General features: G+C 56.6%; 4 protein-coding genes across 4 annotated transcripts; 2 read left to right on the forward strand and 2 right to left on the reverse strand.

The window, feature by feature from the left end:
* Nucleotides 1–1,408: 1,408 nt before the first annotated feature.
* Nucleotides 1,409–7,710, forward strand: C8Q71DRAFT_758234 (C2 domain-containing protein). Its single transcript, XM_047923725.1, has 18 exons — nucleotides 1,409–1,684; nucleotides 2,272–2,582; nucleotides 2,635–3,324; nucleotides 3,380–3,645; nucleotides 3,703–3,989; nucleotides 4,042–4,510; nucleotides 4,567–4,594; nucleotides 4,657–4,723; nucleotides 4,779–4,817; nucleotides 4,878–4,894; nucleotides 4,947–4,988; nucleotides 5,044–5,542; nucleotides 5,600–5,871; nucleotides 5,930–6,050; nucleotides 6,098–6,160; nucleotides 6,215–6,327; nucleotides 6,379–7,037; nucleotides 7,091–7,710. Exons 1-18 carry the CDS (start codon nucleotides 1,489–1,491, stop codon nucleotides 7,251–7,253), a joined length of 4,302 nt encoding a protein of 1,433 aa, XP_047778734.1. The 5' UTR covers nucleotides 1,409–1,488; the 3' UTR covers nucleotides 7,254–7,710.
* C8Q71DRAFT_848113 (P-loop containing nucleoside triphosphate hydrolase protein) lies at nucleotides 7,711–11,245 on the reverse strand. The gene is made up of 9 exons (XM_047926675.1): nucleotides 10,807–11,245; nucleotides 10,353–10,745; nucleotides 9,686–10,303; nucleotides 9,319–9,627; nucleotides 9,031–9,265; nucleotides 8,749–8,969; nucleotides 8,561–8,689; nucleotides 7,980–8,506; nucleotides 7,711–7,924 (listed from the first exon to the last, which is right to left on the reverse strand). Exons 1-9 carry the CDS (start codon nucleotides 11,116–11,118, stop codon nucleotides 7,813–7,815), a joined length of 2,856 nt encoding a protein of 951 aa, XP_047778735.1. The 5' UTR covers nucleotides 11,119–11,245; the 3' UTR covers nucleotides 7,711–7,812.
* An 895-nt stretch (nucleotides 11,246–12,140) lies between these two features.
* On the forward strand, nucleotides 12,141–16,786 carry C8Q71DRAFT_834984 (Spc7 kinetochore protein-domain-containing protein; the record flags this gene model as incomplete). Its single annotated transcript, XM_047926420.1, has 9 exons — nucleotides 12,141–12,374; nucleotides 12,423–14,909; nucleotides 14,969–15,334; nucleotides 15,388–15,513; nucleotides 15,566–15,741; nucleotides 15,798–15,979; nucleotides 16,033–16,295; nucleotides 16,349–16,620; nucleotides 16,675–16,786. The coding sequence occupies exons 1-9, from the start codon at nucleotides 12,228–12,230 to the stop codon at nucleotides 16,784–16,786; spliced, it is 4,131 nt and encodes a 1,376-aa protein (XP_047778736.1). The 5' UTR covers nucleotides 12,141–12,227.
* C8Q71DRAFT_758237 (uncharacterized protein) lies at nucleotides 16,783–19,343 on the reverse strand. The gene is made up of 2 exons (XM_047923726.1): nucleotides 17,035–19,343; nucleotides 16,783–16,976 (listed from the first exon to the last, which is right to left on the reverse strand). The coding sequence occupies exon 1, from the start codon at nucleotides 19,184–19,186 to the stop codon at nucleotides 17,069–17,071; it is 2,118 nt and encodes a 705-aa protein (XP_047778737.1). The 5' UTR covers nucleotides 19,187–19,343; the 3' UTR covers nucleotides 16,783–16,976; nucleotides 17,035–17,068.
* Nucleotides 19,344–19,424: the final 81 nt, after the last annotated feature.

Below are 19,424 nucleotides of genomic sequence, written 5' to 3' on the forward strand. Positions count from 1 at the left end.
TGATGTCGTGTCATGTATCTGAAAAGCACAGCGCGTACATTTCCGGGGTTGGTCGACGCAGTACTTGCTACCATATAGATCCCACACTGCCACAAGACACAACGTATGAGTACGCAGTAGGAAGGCCGATCTAAAGCCGCACAAGCTGTGCTACGTAGCAATGTGATGACGGGCTGCGACTATACATGCCAAGCTTCTGAAAAGACACATTGAGACGCGTATGGCGCGTCTACACACGACAAGGCGACGGCGGCCGAGTACAACTCGGCTCTAGAGACCAGCGTTGTTTGAGCGTTATCATGTCGCGTGACGCGTTCCGTACTGTTTGAACACGTGACCGCGTCTCGCCAGGCACAAACACTGTTTGAACTTGTAAACACGTCCCCTTTGCGTTTACTCAGCACACATCTCAATATGACGGAAGCCCCACACCTACTAGAGAGCCGTCAACGCGAGGTGGGCGACGACGCAGGGGATGGAGTTGGAATGACGGGACCGTGCCGCGGGCAAGGGACAATTATCTGCGCACCTCAGCTGGGACCCCGAGAGTAGCTAAGCCCGGGCCTGTTGGGCTGTGAGCTCGAGCATGTCCCTTGGACAATGCGCAGGTCCTTGTCCGCAGTGAGCCTGCGCCGCTGTGCACGAATGTGCAGTCCTTTGCCCCATATGCGGATCGTAGGTGAAGCACTGAAGGATGTAAATCTTCCTGCACAATCCCTGATCATGGTCCTAGGAGCCTTGCGGGAGTACGGGCGGCACTACTGAGCATGTCGGCCTGGACCAGGGGCAACACAAGTATCAGTGATGCCATTAGGTCGTGAGTACGCACAACAGTGGACAGGAACAGTTGGACAGTTGCGGTCCCTGCCACCTCTATGGTCATGATGGACTCGAGCCTGAGATTGCACTGTGCAAGTACCATGCCCAGTGTGGTCTTTCTCGTATGCATTCCGGTACCGACGCAGTGCCAGAGCAGTAGTCCCATGACAGGGTCCCGCAGAGTCCGGTGAATCTTGTGTCGCGGAACATACCGCAGCGATATGTAACTGGAGATGGGAGAGAGAGCGATGCTGATTTCTGCTGGCGTCTTCGCACTAGATGCGATGCATATCCACTGCAATTTCACAAACCTCCATGGAGCACGGCCTTAGCGAGACCGCTAGCAAACCGCTAGCACCTAGAAGCGTATGTCGTCGCTGTAGCCGTCCGGTTGCTCGCAGGAAGGGGCCTGTATGAAGGCGGACATGCAGAGTGCGGGGCCGTCGAGGGCGCGTGGTCAAGCGCAAGGACGGCCTCGCCAAAGCGGGCACTGCATGCGCTATTCTTGGGGCGGGCGGTGGCAGGGGGCAGGACAGGGACGTCATACGCGCGCGAGACCGCCCCTGTTTCGTTTCTTATTGAAGGTCTTCGCCAACCTCATTCCCGCCACGCTCCTTCTCTTGCATATACCCTAACATTCTATAGTTATCCCCACCGCCGTCGCCAACGATGCCCGGTGAGGTCTCTTCATCCCCCCAAGCCCAGGCCCAGGTCAATGGCATTGTCCAGGACGATGTCGCCAAGAACCGCGTAGCCGTACACACTTTCGACCCGAATGCATCACCCGAAGCGAAGGGTGCTGCCGCTGGTAAAGGCAAGGAGAAGCTGAAGCCTGACGGAGGGGACGAAGGAGCCGGTGAGAAAGGTGAGTCGCCCCACCCTTGCAGGTGGACCTTGTATGGGCATGGACAGCTGCATAGCGTGCCACCAAGCTGGTCGCGCGAACGTTCGCGGTGTACACCATCAAATGCTATGCAGGTCTTCAGGAAGGACACTCCGTTAGTGCTGTGGTGTTACACAGTACCCGTAACATCGCACCGCTCACCGTGCCTATAGTCCGGTGTTGCGTGGGTACGGTCGTGTCCCGAGCACAAGCATAGGGCATAGGTATTCTTGGAATGGTCGTCATGTCTCCCGGCATTAGATGTTCGTACACCATGCAACGTGATCAGCGATATATGCACGCATTGTAACACATCGTACTTGCCGCCGGCGCTGTCACCGTCGAAACAGCGCAGCATTGTTTCGGTGTGCAGGCAACTCGATGCGTGGTGGGCGGGGACACCGGAGATGTGGTGGCCTGCTCGGAAGCGTGCTTCTTCGGCAGCGTGTATGCTATATGTCTGAAGTGACCTCGACGTGTCATACAAAGGCCGCCTACCTCGTTCAGTCCTTCCTCCCAGCGCGTTTGTCCTATGTGTGACCAGCAGAAACGCTTACGGTTTGCTCTAGAAATCTCCGTCGACACTGGTACTTCCAACGTCGTACCCACCATCACTATCGAAGACATGTCCGATGAGCCAGGCTTTGAGGTGGAGCACTCCGGAGAGAATGCGGCTGCCGATCCAGAAGTTCCTGGAGCAATTCCGTCAGGACCTGCATCAGTTATCCCAGAATGGTACAAGGTCGGCTGGCGAGAAGTCGGTGGCATCGACGCCCAGCGCGTACTTGAAGGAGAGGAGAAGGACAAGTTTGTCTTGCAGGCCTTCATCAAGGAACAGTATTATGGTGAATGGTACCACAATGCGGCCATCATCGTTGTGGTAAGTTAGTGTCCAGAGCTCCTGTGCGCAAATGCTGATATTTTGCCCGCAGTCAGTGGTAGTAGCGCATTTCATGACGCGCTTCAACTTCGGCTGGGGCTGGCTCTTTGTCCTCCTCGCATTCTGCAACACCTACTATACGACGTCTATGACGCGTGTCAGGCGGCGGGCGCGGGACGACATCCAGCGCGAGCTCGTGAAGACACGGCTCGAGTCCGAGTTCGAGTCCGCGGACTGGATGAACAACTTCCTCGATCGCTTCTGGCTCATCTACGAGCCGGTGCTGTCACAGACTATCATCGCCTCCGTCGATCAAATCCTGAGCACGAATTGCCCGTCGTTCCTAGAGAGCCTCCGGATGAGCACCTTCACGCTCGGCACGAAGGCGCCGCGGATCGACAGGGTGAAGACGAGCACGCGGACGGCGGACGACGTAGTGCTCATGGACTGGGCTATCTCGTTCACGCCGAACGACGAGAGTGAGCTCACGAAGAAGCAGGCGGACGACAAGGTCAATCCGAAGATCGTTCTGGCCGTGCGGGTGGGCAAGGGCATCGCGAGCGCGACGATCCCGATTCTGCTGGAAAACATCGAGTTCACGGGCGTGCTTCGTGTGCGCATGAAGCTGATGACGACCTTCCCCCACGTGCAGCTTGTGGACCTGTCGTTCACGGAGAAGCCGCACTTTGATTGGGTGCTCAAGCCCATCGGAGGCGAGACCTTCGGTTTCGATATCGGATTTGTGAGTGCGACCCACACGGTTTCGCGGTTCTGAGGGTTGCTGAACGCGTCTTTAGATCCCTGGTTTGTCCTCGTTCATCCGCGACATGGTGCATGCCACCCTTGCCCCGATGATGTACGAACCGAACGTCTTCACGCTCAATCTCGAGCAACTCCTCTCTGGTGCACCACTCGACACCGCTGTTGGAGTGCTGCAGATCACTGTGCAGTCCGCACGCGGTCTGAAGGGGAACAAGATCGGCGGCGGCACGCCTGACCCGTATGTCAGCTTGAGCATCAACAACAGGTCAGAGCTTGCGAGGACGAAATACAAGCAGAACACGTACGTGCTCCTTAATCCCTTAACCACCCATGGATGTGTCACTAAGACTGGACGCAGTACCAATCCAACCTGGATGGAGTCGAAGTTCCTCCTCGTCAACAACCTCACGGAGTCGCTAATCCTTTCGGTCATGGACTACAACGATCACAGGAAGGACTCGGAGATTGGGAATGCAATGTTCGACTTGTCGAAGCTGCGTGAGGATGCGACGCTTGAGGGCCTCGAGACGCCTATCCTGAAGGATGGGAAGGAGAAGGGTAACATGCGCTTCGACGTGACCTTCTATCCTATCCTCAAGCCCGAGGTGGACTCCGGAGGAAAGGAGCTGCTGCCGATGGATACCAGTGAGTGTTACTTGCGCCGGACGGTGAAGACGCTTGCTCACGGTAGTCGCAGAGGTCGGCATCGTCCGCCTGACCCTCCACCAAGCGAAGGACCTCGATCATACGAAGTCCATGTCCGGCGAGCTGAACCCCTTCCTGCGCGTGTACACTGGCACGAACAACAAGCCCATCTTCACCACCAACAAGGTCAAGCATACGAACAATCCCGTCTGGGACGCGTCTACCGAGTTCTTGTGCACGGACCGCGGCTCGTCCGTCGTCACCGTCAAGGTCGTCGACGACCGCGACTTCCTCAAGGACCCTATTATCGGTTACTTGAGCGTGCGTCTGGAGGACTTGCTGAAGGCGGCACAGGACAAGGAGCGTGATTGGTGGCCGCTGAGCCACTGTAACAACGGACGTCTGCGTCTGAGTGCAGAGTGGAAGCCATTGAACATGCCTGGTAGCGTCCATGGTGTGGACCAATATGTGGCGCCGATTGGCGTAGTGAGACTCTGGCTGAAGAAGGCGACGGATGTAAAGTGGGTGTTACACGCAGAGCTCGTCTGTTTTGCGGATGCTTATCGAGAACCTGCAGGAACGTCGAGGCTGCGCTGGGAGGGAAGGTCTGTCCACGGACCACTGTATTATTAAACTCTGTCATTGACACCTGCTTCCTGCCTTTCAGAGTGACCCGTATGTGCGTGTTCAAATCAACAACATTACGCAAGGTCGTACGGAAGTAGTGAATAACAGTAAGACGCTCCCCTTCTAAGGCAACCTGCCGTCCTCTGACAACGCTACGAATAGACCTGAACCCTGAGTGGGACCAAATCATCTACATCCCGGGTAAGTCGCCGAAGCGCTGTGTGTTATAGTGCGTCCACACTGACGTGCATGGCGTTACAGTCCATTCACTGAAGGAGGTATGCATGGAAGCACCCCCATGTATGAGCGCTTAGCTCACTATTTCTGTAGACAATGATGCTGGAGGCCATGGACTATCAACATCTCACCAAGGTATCATCGCCACCCGATCAACTTCGTGTGTCCACTGACGTATGTCTCTCAACAGGACCGCTCGCTCGGGTACGTCGAGCTCAAACTGTCCGACCTCGCCAAACCCTCCGAGGGAGAGTTCCTATTTGCATCCACCGGCAAGAAGGTTGCCGAGGAGCCCATTATGTTGGACCACGGCTCGTACAAGGGCAAGCTGCACTATGAGGCCGAGTTCGTGCCTGCTATTCCTGTCAAGGGCATTGGCTTCGAGTCTGGCCAGAATGAGATCGAACGTGCGACCAACCGTACGAGCATGACCGAAACTGAGGGCGGCACCGTTGCTGACGATCGCTCGTCTACGTCTTCCCTGCGCCGTGAGCGTGCCACATCAAACGTTATCGAGGGCATCACGGTGTCGAGGCCACTGGATTCGAGCGAGAAGCTGGATCAGGAGGTCTCGAATGGAGCTGCGCCGGAGGCACCTGAAGAGCCGGCCACCAATGGCGACGTCCCCAAAGAGCACCGTCCCGAGGAGGAAGGATTGGAACTCTCGAAGGAGGAGCTACTCAATCACCGTGGGTACTCTTTGCCATTTCATGCTGGCGGTAATTTATCTTGACTATCCTGTCCAGAGTCCGGGGTTATTATCTTCAACGTCATCTCCGGGCAGCTGCACAAGAAGGCTCGTCTGGAGGTCCTGTTGGACGATGCATACTGGCCCGCTTTCAGTACTGTGCGTCCGCGCAGCCACAAGGCGCAATGGGAGTACATTGGCGAGGGCTTCGTCAAGGAGCTCGACTTCGGACGTGTGTGGTTGCGACTCAACGAAGCCGATGAAGGCGACAAGGACGATGTTGTCGCGGAATGGAAGGGCGATGCTAAGCCCTTCTTGGAGCGTGCGATGGTGGGTCTTCACAATGAGAAATATGATGCTTGTGACTGACCTTCTCGTTCTCGTGTAGGATGGCCCAACTTCGTTCGAACTTCTCCATTCTGGCGACGAGGACAAGAAGTCAGTCGTCCAGCTTGAAGCGCGGTACCTCCCCGTTCCAGTCAAGTTGGAGCCGAGGGAAAGCGTGAACAGTAGGTCATCCAGCCGTACTTTTGATGATTTCCTGACCCTGTGTTAGACCAAGGAATGCTCCGCGTCGATCTTATTGATGCACACGACCTTCTTGCCGTGGATAGAGGAGGTATGCTCACGACTTCTATGTCCATGAGGGTCAGGGAACTCACGAGCACCACAGGGAAATCTGATCCGTTCGCGGTGTTCCAACTCAATGGACACAAGGTCTACAAGTCCCAAACCAAGAAGAAGACACTCAACCCCGAGTGGGGCGAGAATTTCGTTGTGCAGGTGGTACGTCGGCGAGCCATCAGATCACCTCGATAACATCTCACCCGTCGACAGCCATCCCGCGTCTCAGCAGACTTCTTTCTCGAAGTATACGACTGGGATCAACTCGGAAAGGCGGATATCCTTGGGTCCGGCAAGATCGACCTCACAGACATCGAGCCATTCGAGTCGATTGAACGGGTCATCCAACTGTCGTTGCCCAAGCATGGCCAGAAGGGCTCCGTCAGGATACGTCTACTCTTCCAGCCCGAGATCATTGTCAAGACCCGCAAGAACACTTCGACGTTCTCCGCAGCTGGGCGTGCCATGACTCAGATCGGGCACATGCCCACTGGTGTCGTTCTGGGCGCTGGTAAGGGTGTCGCTCACGTCGGGTCTGACATCAAGGGCATTTTCAAGAGCAAGGATCACGCGAAGGCTCAGTCGTACGAGGTGGACAGTGATCGAGGGTCAGTGGTGGACTTGCCAGCTGGTCAGGCGTCGCAGCCGATCAATGGGCAGGGCTCCATTACGGCGGCGGCATTCCCTGCGAGCCCCAGTCTCAATGGTGACAGCTCACTGAACGGACATGCGTCGGACCGCGGGACGCTGCGCGTCGTTGTGATGGATGCAAAGGACATGTCTATGAGTGATGTCAAGCCATATGTCGTCTTGCGTGTTGGCGATAAGGAGCACAAGACGAAGCATTCCCACAAGACGGCGACGCCCGAGTGGTACGCTGCTCAAGTCACCGCCCTTGATGAACTTCGCTGACACAATGTTTTAGGAACGAATCATTCACGTTCTCCGCTGCCCCTGCAACACAGCCCAAAATGCACGCTTGGATATACGACCACAAGACACTCGGCAAGGACAAGTTGCTCGGTTCTGCTGAGATCGACGTATGTACTGAACATCTTTACAGCCAACGTAGCTCACTCTCTCTTTAGCTCTGGCGCCACCTACAGACGGGCTCTGGGGTGTCATCTGCGGAAGTCTCTGCGGAGTTGCGTGAAGGACAGGGCGTCCTGCGGATGCGTCTGGAGTTTGACCCAGAAGGTAGCAGCCCTACTCGCTCCCGCACTTCAGTGCAATCGCTAGTAGGCAACAGTGCCCCCATCTCACCCTCAAGATTCAGCTTGAGTCGACGGCGCGGAGCTGAGCGCGACGACTGAAGCCTCAAAATGGACGGATCTTACCTACGCTTTTCTACTCCTACTCACCAATCTTCTTCTATCGTCGTCTGCATCCGCACATGCTCTGATTATTAGCCGCATTTGTACTATTTGGACATTACAGCAACCTATATCCATCGTTAGTCGTTATGATAGCATGGCACAATGTGCCATTGTTCACACTATTCTCGAATCCCTCATAATGACGAACGGAATACCGTCATGACTAACCAAAACGCAACGCAGTGTTGTTGTTGAGATTGGCTACAGTACAAGGTGCAAGGTGAGGACAGATATTGGAAGAGATTGTCTATGCAACTGCGCAGTCCGCGATCTAATGCCTTGCACTTCGGCGCAGCTGGCGTCCGGTGCTTGCCTCTTGCGAAGTGCCCAGGATGATCGCCGCCATATCATCATCCGTTACAACGCGATTCTTTCCAAGCTGTCTGTCCACCCGACAATCATCAGTTCACATGGTCGGCCGCAGACAGCAGGACATACCGTTTCTTCTTCTTCATAGTGTCGACTTCGCCTTCCTGTGGCACGTATTCGGCGTCCTCTCCGCCGTGGGCCACTGCCGCCTTGCGAGCCTTCTTGTCTGGGATGACAGCAGTCGAGTCCCGAGGCTTGTCTTGCAGCTTCATTTCATCCAGGCTTTGCTGCAAGTTTGCAAGCTTGGTGTCGGTGTCGCTGACTTTCCTCGCCTTGACCCTGCCGGCTTTGACGTCCTTTTCGAAGATGGGCGAAGGGGCCTCAGCGAGAGGGGCCTGGGGCTTCTTCATCGCTTGCTTGCTACTCTTTGTAATCGGCGGTTCGGGCTCGTCCTCCGACTCCGTGTCCTGTGGGAGCAACGATTCGGCTTCATCATCTTGACTTGTGACTTCAGGCTCATCGACCTCCATTGGTATCTCGGTCTTAACGGTGGTCCTGAGGCTGGAGCGCCCGCTCGTGCCTTTGCCCTTGCCAGCAAGCGGTGACGGCGATCGGCTAGGGGAAGCATCGGACGAGTCATCGAACTGGTCGCTCTCCTGTGTGCGTAGTTGTGAATTGATGTTCCGCGGCAGGAGTAACGGCACACCCACCACCTGAGCATCTACTTCGTCGTCCTCTTCTGTAAGGTCCGTTAGGTCCTCGTCAGAGTTCCCGATCTCTTGTCTCGCCTGTGCCATCATGTCAATTTTCGCGTCAAGCTTCTTCTCGTGGTGCTCAATCTACCGCGTCCATTGATGAGCATCATGCAAGACCGGTTTAGCAAGTTCGCAAAACGCACCTCCATCATCAGGCGACGCTTGAATGTCTTCTCCATGCTCTGCATCCGTGCCTCCATCTCTTCCATGACTTCCTCTCGGACTTCGGCCTCTACGACAGCGCAGCGCAACTCAGCGTCGAACAGCTGCGCACGTAGCCGCTCCATCTCGTCGAAGAGAGCATCAATCAGTGGGTTGATGGGTTCATCTTCACCGTCCTCGCCATCGCCGGATTCTTCGTCCTCTGTGATATCCCGTCAGCGTGTCCGTTCAGCAGGACGCCATATGCGAGTGTGACTACTTGCCTTCGAGGACCTCGAGATGCGCCTCATTGACTTTCTTGCCATGTCCGCCGGTCGACAGGGTTACTGACCTCCTGTGGGGCACAACCTCACTTGCACGGGTCTTCCCTGCCGGGAGCGTACGCGTGACCGCTGTGCCAGGGACGGTAGACACCTCTCGTGCGAGGGCAGAAAATCGCATGACATGCGAATTCTCGTCGAAACCGGTATCATATGGGTTCACGTTGACGATCATGACCTAGAAGAGCATGAACACTCCGAGGGATTGATGGGAAGGTGTAGAAGACTTACGGCCCTGCCTTCACCAACAAAGTAGTCCATTAGGATCTCCGTCAATTTGCTATGCCGGAAAGGCACGATAGCCAGACCACGCTTGACATCCCTGGTGTCAACGCGCGTACCATTCGAAGCGGCGAGGCTGCGCGCCAGCGTGCGTTGGTTCGTACGAAGCGTTTCCATGCACTGTCCGAGCACCATGAGTGACTTGTTAATGTTACCCGCCTCGCGGAGTCGATCGCCCGACGTATGCGTATGTTTCGTCCGCTCCGAACCGGCCAGATCAACCAGAGTAAGGCGTGAAGTTTGGATGGACGACATGTCCTGTGGAGCATAACACTGGCATCAGGATCCTGACTGCACCAAGTGGGAAATATGTTACATTCTTCTCGCCTCGATGCACACGGAGTATCTTGATGGTGACCAGAGCATGGCTGCGGCTGCTCTGGGTGTTCGCGAGGGTCCCGAAGACACGGCGATGCAATTGCCCAAGACGAAGAAGGGCCTTGGCCTGCGCGGCACTCTCGACCCTGATTTGACGAATGCCTGCAACATACTTGCCTGCGCTGCCATTTGCAGCCTCGGACGAGGTCAAACCTGTGTCGGATGGCGGACAGGGCTTCACCGCAAGGGCCTTGCGGGTGAGAAGGAGCGGGTTAGACTGGGATGAGGGTAAAGGGAGGTTGAGGAAGCTAGACATCGGACGCGGGATAGCAGACTGCGAATGCGTAGGTTGAGAGGAGGGTGCATCGGGTGCATCGATCGCTGCGAAGAGATCGTACACCTTCTCGTTGTAAACTTCGGAGTAGGAGAGCCAGACAGTGTACTCGTGATTCCGGTCGACTGTGAGCACTGTTGGGTCTATGTCATCGTCACCGGAGGGCAGGTCGTCTAGAATGTCAGCGAGTGCTGGAGCACCGGAAGTAGTTGGGAGCTGGGACGCGAACGAATTGGAAGGGCCCTCGGCGGGCTCAACGCCGTTCAAACGAACGGGGCGATACTGTCTAGATGTTGGCAGAGCGCGAGTAGATGATAGTGGAAAAACGTACCCGACCATCTCCGTGTAGTCCCTGTATACTGTTGAAGACAACGTCGAGAGTGCGCGGGAGGATACCCGCGCTTCCCGGTTGACTGCCACCCTGGACAGTGTACGTCTTACCCGAGTTTGTGACGCCATACGTAAATAGCAGCCCACTCCTGCCTTCTAATAGATCGCGCACGAGGGGGAGGGTCGTCTTATTGAAGAAATCGGCCTGCTGTGTCTCCGTAGGGAAGATATGGGAGAACGTGTAGATGGACGAAGCGTGTGCAGAAGAAAGGCGTGAAGGTGCAGAGGACGCATAGGGTTCTGTCATCTGTACAGCAGTGTCAGATATGGGGTCGAGGTATGGTTGCGATGTGGGCTCGGCATCTCCGAGGTGAGGGCGGATACGGAGGTAGGCCTACAACGACAAAGGTGAGTATGATGTGTATCATGATGCCCAAGCATATAGCAGTAATAACCTTGATAGGCTCTCTGTCTGTGTCCGCGTTCAGATCTCCAGTAGTAGCAGTTCTGGAGACAGGTGCCCTAGCTGCATTCGCCGTTGGCTTCTTGCCCCGAACGTGTTCTGGTGGCTCAGGAGAGTTATCCCTATTGAGAAGTGGTTTTCGCGTAGTTGTCCTTTTCGGCGCTGGTAGACCAGATGTCACAGTTGACGACTGTGAGACAGCAGTTGTCCTCGATGCTGCGCGAGTGGTCCGGGTCGTCGTCGGGGCGGTAGTCTTGGAGCGTGTAGAAGCGCGCGTGGCAGTTGTCTTTGGCTTACTTGCCATGTTTTGCGAATGGATAGTACAAATTCAAGAGGGAGGCAGCTTGAAAGTGAGCGGGCAGAATAAGATGCCGCGATGAAGGTAAAAGGTAAGTAAGCAGAGGCGAGTGGCTGCAGCGATGATGATGATGATGACCTCTGCATTTATTAACCGCTACAAGCAAACATGTGCTAAGACGCGGCGGACGCCGGCCTGTACAGTAGTGGGCGTTAAAACGCGCCACCCAGGTCGACGTCCAGTTCGGGGCTGTACTGGTAAGAGTAACGTCTGGAGGGTTATATAGTAATGGGTCGTTGTCGGTTTGTAGTCTATGGTAGCGTCTATGGTACTGGTTCTATTCGTCTGTCCGAGTCGCATAGATCGTAATAAATAAGCATGAGAAACAGAGATGTAGGGAAACTGCATAATCCGCGGTCCGCGTTCGGCGCGTCGTCTTCTCCTAGGGGCGCAAGCCGGGTTTGTTCCCCTAGTGCACGAGTGATTGTCGGAGGTGTGGGAGTGTCGAGTTTGGTGACGGTACTTCGCCGTGCAGCTAGTACCGTCTAGTCTTCGTCCTCGTCGGTCGGTCCGTCGGGGTCTTCTTCTGGCTCTGAGTCGTCTCCTCCGCGGTCGTCTCCTGTCGCTGCTTCTTCATCGTCGTTGTGCTCTGGGTCCGCTGCTCCTTCCGGAGCAGTGGGCGGTTCTCCTGTCTTCGTGAACGCGCCGCTCTTCTCGATGAAGCGCGCGTAGAGAGTGGCTGCAGCGAGAGTTGAACCGACACGCGCTTTGCGTGAGGGATCGCGTCTCACACGTGACCGTTACGCCCTGGCGACATTATAAGTCTTCAGGAATCAAAGAAGAATGGAGTCGTTACACAATTTACACTCGTGCATCATATTCAATGCTGCTGGCCAGCAGATTTTTGCACACGACGGCTGCCCATGGCACCATGCCTCGTGCGACGCGCATTGCCAGGCCTGTGGAAGTGACAAGCACGTGATTGACGCGACGCGTTGAACACAGTTCACCTTCAACTCCCTCTGTTCTAGTATCTACGTCCATCTTGGTTCTGCCTTCTTGTCCCGCGTACCTCTGTCGCGCTAAGTCAAGCCAAGGAATCCTCTACGTGTGCGATGGCGAGCAAGATCTCTCCCACTCGCCGCCGCTCAATTGCTGTCCTGAATACAGGGCAATCCTCACGCCACCATGGCCGCAGGCGGGCATACAGTATCGCACCTGGAGAGAAGCTTAGCCCTAACGCGAAGCGTAGGAGATCCTTGGTCAGTACCATTCTGTGGCTTGAATGACTGACCCTCATGAGAGTATAGGCTCCCCGCAAGAGTATCTTGAAAGCGTCCATGAATCTTCCCGAGAGCGCAGAAGGGTCCGCGATGGGAGATGAGACTACTACACAATCTATGGATCTGACGGAGGTTCATGCGCAGCCCCGCAAGAGCCTTGCTCGACGCGTGAGCTTCGCGAGCCACGCACATATTCGGCTGTTCGAGGTGCGGGATAAACCAAACGGCAGCCAGGGCTCACCGTCGTCGCCTCAAGAGCCGTCCGAAGAGCACAATGACGAGAACGAACACCCTACCCCTGCTCCCTCCCGTCGGCGTAGCTCAATGCGCCGTCGGTCGTCCACTGGGTTCAGTGAGTTTGGCGAGCAGTCGATGGAGATGGACGAGGACGAGACCGCTCCGCTACCTACCGACTTCCTCAAGCAGAATGGGTATCAGCTTGATGGATCTGCAGTGGAGGACGACGAGTTCACGGACGAGGATGAGGACGAGGATGACGACATGGAGATAACGGAGGCAATTCGCTTGAATATCGAGCGCAAGAGGTCGCTGTCATTAGGCGGCCAGGCGCACGGGTCTTTGCCCGGGAGACGTCGTTCATCTATCGCACCTGTCACAGTGACACAAGGTCGGTCTGAAAACCAACCTCCACGCCATCTGCAGCCTCCACAGGAAGATGACGAAACGCGACCTGAGGATCAGGCAGAAGGAGACATGAGCATGTCCTCAGCCAACTCTCAATCATTCGTATCGGAGGGTTCGTCAATGGACGAGACTCAGCCGATGGAATTCACTGCCCCTGTCGGGAAGGCGTTGCGGCCACCTTCGCGACCAAGTGAGAGGTGGCTAGCCCTCCAAGCAGCCACTCACGCTGGTATTCCTCAGGACAAGTCCCCCTCTCAAGAAGATGACGATGAGGGGGATTCTGGCGTGTACCGCGAAAGCGAGCCAATGGAGCTGACTGATGCCATGGATCGTCTCATGAAGGCACGCGCCTCATTGGGAATGTCCCCCGGTTCGGGGAACGCAAATGACACTGTGTCCGACATGGACATGGATGGAGAGGGTGGATCCGCGGTGCAAGAAGACTATCAAGACGACAGTTTCACGAGCACAGAGGACAGCTTTGCAGGAGATTCCATGGGTGACAAGACGGTGAACGTGACAACCATGATACGAACGAGCCTCGGAACGCAAGATTTCTCTATGAACACCGCGAATACAGGTGGTACTGTAGACGAGGATCGACCAGTGAAGTTACCCCTCGGTATTGATTCTGCTACCACTCCTGCGCCAAAAGCTGTTACTCCCACAGGTCCCTCCCCGCCATCTGAACCCGCATCTGCACCTCCCGTGTCCGAACCACCACCACCGGCAGCCCAACTGCCATCATCCGTCTTCAGTGCGTCTACCACAAGACCTTCCGTGTTCGCTCCGCCCCCCAAGACGCCAGCGCAACCCCCACGTTCTCCCTCCAAAGCACCACCTTCCGCGACTATCCCCAAGCCTTTCTCCTTCAGCCTCTCACGGACTCCCGCACGCCCGCCCGTTCTCAATTCTCCGGCCTCACAATTCAATGCAGCCGCACCAGGGCCGTCGTCAGTTGCGGCTTCAGGAGCGAATGCACCGCGATCCCCCGCCGTTCAAAAACCGACTGCGGCCTTCGCTCCACCCTCAGCACGCAAATCACCAATGAAGCGTCCTGCGCCGCCTGAATCTGAAGCTGCGCACCAGCCGAGCCCAGCGAAGCGCACCGCTGTTGGTAAGCTCGAGCCTTCGAAGATGGCGCCATTTCAGAAGCCCGTGGAGTCGGAACAGCAAGCTGCGAACCGGCGGACCAGTATGGTGCGCCGGCCGTCTGGATACTTCGCGCAAAGGAAGAGTCTCGGGGCAGGCATATTGCCCCCTGCCAATGGGACAGCCGGTAGCGCGGGCGATCGACCTGCGAGCCCGAAGAAGGCAGCGGGTGGACTGGGCTTGGGACGTGCCCGAGCTAGTGTTGGCGCTGCACCTTCTGGCCAAGGACTGGGACTGTCCGCAAAGCCGAGAAGCGCAGAGGGCGGTTCACTCTATCCCGATGTCTCTCGCATAGCAGAAGAAGACCCACCTACACCCTCTCGATCGCGAGCGAACAGTGCACCACCAGAGAGTCCAACGAAATGCGAGCGCGAGTCGTTGCGGCAGGCTGTCGCAGCGCCTAGTCCAACGCGGGGATCACCCTCTCCTGCGTCACCGCGAACGGGGTCACCTACGCCGATTAGGAGACCATTAGGGCATTCGAGGTCTGCTTCGCCCGCCCTACCGCCCAGTCCGGCCGCTCGACTCGCTTCGTCCGCTACTGTCCCTCTGCGGCAGGCATCTCCTACCCAAGTCTCTCCCGGAGAAGCCAGCCTCAGGGACACGGGCATTGTGCTCTCGCGGCCATCTGGCACGGACACGCCAGTGGAGTCAGCTGTCACAGAGCAATGGAGGGCAGGCGTTGAGAGAGACGACGCTGGATATGATGATGAAGAGGTGAGCTGATCTCGGTTTCGCGAATCAGTTATGCAATGCTAATACCTTTATCTGTCCAGCCACCCATCAGCATCGAGCAGTTCTTCGACATGACCGGTATTCGCTTCATGGATGAGCTCACAATGCCCAAACCACGACAGTCGGTCGTCGCACCGCCTCATCTGCGCACTCGCGCGCGCCGTCGCTCCTCCGCCGAGTTCAGCGAAGCGGAAGAGGATCCGATCCCGTTAGCAGAGTTCGCCGTGGCGATGGCGGTCGAGCTGCCCAGATTAGAGCTGTTCTCCGCAGTCGCGAACGATCTCAGTGCTTGGATAGAGGAGAGCAGGAAGATTTGTGTCGAGGCTGAGCGAGAGACTGAGAAGGTCACGCCCGAGCTATTCAGAGATTTCGTGGCTGCTGACGAGTCGGAGCAAGGGTTACTGATCGTACGTCTGACTATTGTACTCGCATCCGTTCAGCTCTGACATTCCATGTGAAGCACCAACTCAAGCTCATCAAGGCGTACAACTATAGTACAGCGAAGTCACAGTGGTATGACTGGAAGATGGACTGGGCTCAGCGCCTGTACACGAGAGCTCGGCAAGAGTTCACTAATCTCGAATCTGTATGTCTCACCGCAGATGCGCACACCACGTTATGCTGAACTGAATGCTCAGGATGCGCAAGGTCTGGCGAGGATAATCAAGCAGGCGCAGGCAACATTACCTGACTTGCGAGAGGAGTATGCCCAAGTGATGGCAGAGCTAGAGCAGGAGCAGACCGACATCGCAGAGATCGAAAACTCTGATCAGGACTACCTGGGCGAACTCAAGGCTACCATAGCTGAACAGGGGTCTGTCCTTAATCGGCTTTGGGTGTTGTATACGCTGACCTCCGCGGTCCATCCAGTTCTGAGTTGGAGGTCTTCCGAACCGATGTCTCGGAGGGCAAAGCGAAGCTTGATAGGCTTCATGAGAAGCTCGCGGAGATTGAGTCGCAGAAGCAGGAAGCGACCACTGCAATCGCGAGGGCTCAGTATAATGTTCACATTCAGAAAGAGAGCACTACTTCGGCGGTGTTCAGACTGAAAGGTGCGCTCGCAGTGTATAGTCGAGAGTCCTCGCTCGTGCTCAATTAGGCATAGACGAACTAGAAGCACTCCAAGACCTCCATCTATGGCGAACTACCAAGATTACATCCGATCTCATCCAACTAGTCTATGCCTCACGATTTCAAGTCTCAATACCTTGTATGAAATACCGACCCACTCTTTCGGGGGTCGCCGTTACCCGCGCGAAGAATTTCCACGTGAGGGAACGGGACCCATTCCCCCGCTTCACCAGTCTTGCTCTCCAGGCATCACAACAGATGCTCACTGAGAACGAGGGCCGGCTGAGCGTCCGTCAGGTCAGTGTTGTCCATTAATCTACATTGAGGTCTGCTTGCTCAAGAGGGTCTAGATCGTTGAGCGACTGGGTGATTTCTGGAGTTCGTGCTCGCAGCTTCGTTCGCAATTCACCTTCTTGGCCATCAAGTGTCCGCTCTCCGTCCAAGCGACGTCCTCGGATGGGGCTGGTCTCCCTGGTCTTCTTGCCAAAGCAACGATCATGTTCCCCGGGGCCAACGGAAAGGCGACCGTTTCGTTCATTTTCGACCGTCCCACCTATTCAGCTTGGCCACTCTCAATCAAGTCGTTGAACGCAGACGTTGAAGTCCACTACGGACGCATCGAGTATGTACACGATAGGTGCCCGAGATGCCACCATCACTGATGACGCCTTCACAGACGACAAACGATCTTGGATGCAGTTCTTGGCCGTTTAGCTCAAGCGACACCTACGGACAACCATGGATGCCTGCTCGACGCATGTATCGAGGCTATGGAGCAGTATGAATAATCATATACCTTCCGTTGTCTTAAAGTTATGATATGTACATCTCTCTTGATATATATACGTAATGTCATGAGGATATGGCTTCAAAACCGTTAACATGACGAGATCATGACGAGAAGATGTGGCAGGAGGTCCGCGCTACAAATACAGAGGTCGAGATACAGCGAACGTAAGAGCACAAAAGCAGAATAACCTGTCACGAAGAGGCGACATGAGCTCGTGCCCAGCACATTACGATGAAGACCACGTACGAAGGTGTGAATATGTTCAATATATCGAAGAACCTTAAGCAGTCGCACGAGCAAGCTGCCAGTGGCTTTGGTCCAGGCCGGCCAATAACACAGTGAGCATCTCGCGGTTAGCGCGAACTAGCTCGAGTTCCCCATCCGCCACGTCTCGCACCGCGCTCCATGCTTCCGCTGCGGTGCCTGCGCAAGTTACGACCATCATCTTCTGCTGCTGCTCCCTGAGTGCGGCGAAGTGAGCGGCCTGCGCGCGCTCCTGCATCTGCTGGAGCGCCTGCTGGATGGCCTGCTCCCGCACGACCTGGGCCTGGTGGATTTGGGTTTCGAGCGACGTGATGTACTCCATGCGCTCGGCATCGACGTGCAAATTGCCGTGTACCCGATCCTCTAACTCAGAGACTTGCTTGGCAAGCTCCTCCGAGTCACGGAGGCGTGCCGCTTTCGCGGTCTGCAGCTGGCTCTCGAGCGACTCGATCTCGGCGAGCCTGTCGCGTGCTTTGGTCTCTGCAGAGGCGAGTTGCAGACGGAGGAGGGTTACGGCTGCGCCATCCTCCGTGGATGCATCCGCGGACACGTTGAACAGCTCCGCCTTGTTATATACGGCGGGTGATGGCGTGACGTCGGGTAACAAGACCTGCGAGATCGAGCCATAACCTCCAGGTGATGGCATGGCACTCAGGGTGGGACTATCGGGGACGTCATGGGTAGAAGTGCTCAGGCTGGGCGAGACAGCGCCGGATCGGAATGGTGCAGGCATCTCGGATAACATGTGGTCGACTTCATCGTCCTGTAATGTCCGGCTGTGTTTCGCAAGCTGCTCCCATGACAAGATCGAGCCGCGGTCATTGCCCATCTGCCGGTGGAGGGGACGCAGGAACGGCGAGCTGTTCGTAGACGAGGGTTTCTCCGGGGATAGATACGAGAGATTGCTACGAGCCGGGAGGAAACCTGGACGAGGCGGTGTCATGGCATTGCGCCGCTCCCGCTCGGTCATGACCCGGAAGCGCGGGAGGGCGGGCGTCGGCGCTGTGGGAGATGCAACGCCGGAGAGGAGGAACTCGACATCGTGCGCGTCGACACTATCGATGCTGTGGCCTTCGGCGAAGGCGCTGGCGGTCGGGGTAGTTGACTGGTGGCGCACGGGCGAAGGGGTGGAAGGCAGGTTCTTACGAGTGGAGACCTGCGTGAGGGGGGAATCCTGGAACTGCGCGACAACGCCACGGAGAGGGCTGGGGCTAGGGCTGTCGCGCTGCACAGACGAGGACGATGTCTTCTTCACAGCGCTGCGCAAGAGACCGGTCTTAGGTGTTTGAGGGGTCAGCGAGGACGTAGATGAAGAGGCTGATGATGATGGGCGCGAGATGTTCCGGGGAGCGGACGCGTTGGATGACGTCTTTGCAGACTTCGACGCGCGCGCAGAGGAACCATGGCGAGGGGTGGAAGGAGGGGCTGCAGACCGCTTAGCAGACGCAACCTTCTTCTCGGGGGTACGAGGCGCCACGTTGATGGCGCCCTTGAGGTCAACTTTGAGCGCGTCGGGATGGGGGTTGGGGCTGACGGAGCGAGACAGCTTGCCCGCCGAGGACGGTGGCTCGAGAGTGGCACTGCGCTTGTGAACCACTTTCTTCTTCTCGACGGGGGAACGGTCGATCGCTTTGCCCCCGAGGCGCGTAGGGGAAGGTGGCTTGACTGACTCCTCTACAATCATGGATCGCGGGCGAGGGCGATACTTCGGCAGAGCGGAGACGGCGTTGGATGTACGGGGACGGAGGCTACCCGAGCGCGGCAAGGCAGTCTTAGGTGTAAGAGGGGAAGAGGAACGATCCTCTGAATCCGTGGCTACGGGCTTCTTGACGGCCGACGTCCGTCGCGTATGGCGACCGAGCGTCTTGGACTTGGCGTCGGGAGACGGCTCAGCCTTCTGGAGCATGGCCTTGTCCAGGGAGGGGCGAGAGGCAGGGGCCTGCGAGACAGCGATGGTGCTCGAGCGGCGAGCAGACTTCTTACTGCCCTTCTCCCTCTCTGCGCCGTCCTTCCCATCCTTGTACATCACGTCTGCAAGGGCCTTTCCCATCGAGGCGAGGTTGAGCGATTGCCGGAGTGAGCTCCTGGTAACGGGTTTGTTCGGCAACGCGCCACTGGGGGCAGTTGCGGACATGGCGAGGAAATAAGTAGGCCCCGAGTAGCGAGTAGCAAGTCGGATGTGTGGGTGGTGTTTAAGGCCTCTTGAGGGCGGGGAGGGGGAGGGTCGGACCTCGCGGGTCGCTGGAAAGTCGTTGCGAGGAGGGGTGCCGGTGATGGGCTGATGGCCTGTGACAGCGCGCTCGCGGTTCAACTTGCTACAAACAGCGCGTCAACAATCTCGCGTCACGCGCTCCCTTGTGGGTCCACCCTCA

The sequence above is a fragment of the Rhodofomes roseus genome (assembly GCF_022264815.1).
Source record: "Rhodofomes roseus strain CIRM-BRFM 1785 chromosome Unknown C8Q71scaffold_10, whole genome shotgun sequence".
NCBI classification, from domain to species: Eukaryota; Fungi; Basidiomycota; class Agaricomycetes; order Polyporales; family Fomitopsidaceae; genus Rhodofomes; species Rhodofomes roseus.

Bases quoted from the DNA above. Each gene is read 5' to 3' on its own strand.
- C8Q71DRAFT_758234 (XM_047923725.1), top strand. From the start codon at position 1,489: ATGCCCGGTGAGGTCTCTTCATCCCCCCAAGCCCAGGCCCAGGTCAAT. The intron at 2,583-2,634 runs GTAAGTTAGTGT...TTTTGCCCGCAG, and splicing joins ATGCGGCCATCATCGTTGTG to TCAGTGGTAGTAGCGCATTT. The intron at 4,595-4,656 runs GTCTGTCCACGG...CCTGCCTTTCAG, and splicing joins AGGCTGCGCTGGGAGGGAAG to AGTGACCCGTATGTGCGTGT.
- C8Q71DRAFT_848113 (XM_047926675.1), bottom strand. From the start codon at position 11,118: ATGGCAAGTAAGCCAAAGACAACTGCCACGCGCGCTTCTACACGCTCC. The intron at 10,304-10,352 runs GTACGTTTTTCC...ACATCTAGACAG, and splicing joins GACTACACGGAGATGGTCGG to TATCGCCCCGTTCGTTTGAA. The intron at 8,690-8,748 runs GTGCGTTTTGCG...TGGACGCGGTAG, and splicing joins AGCGTCGCCTGATGATGGAG to ATTGAGCACCACGAGAAGAA.
- C8Q71DRAFT_758237 (XM_047923726.1), bottom strand. From the start codon at position 19,186: ATGTCCGCAACTGCCCCCAGTGGCGCGTTGCCGAACAAACCCGTTACC.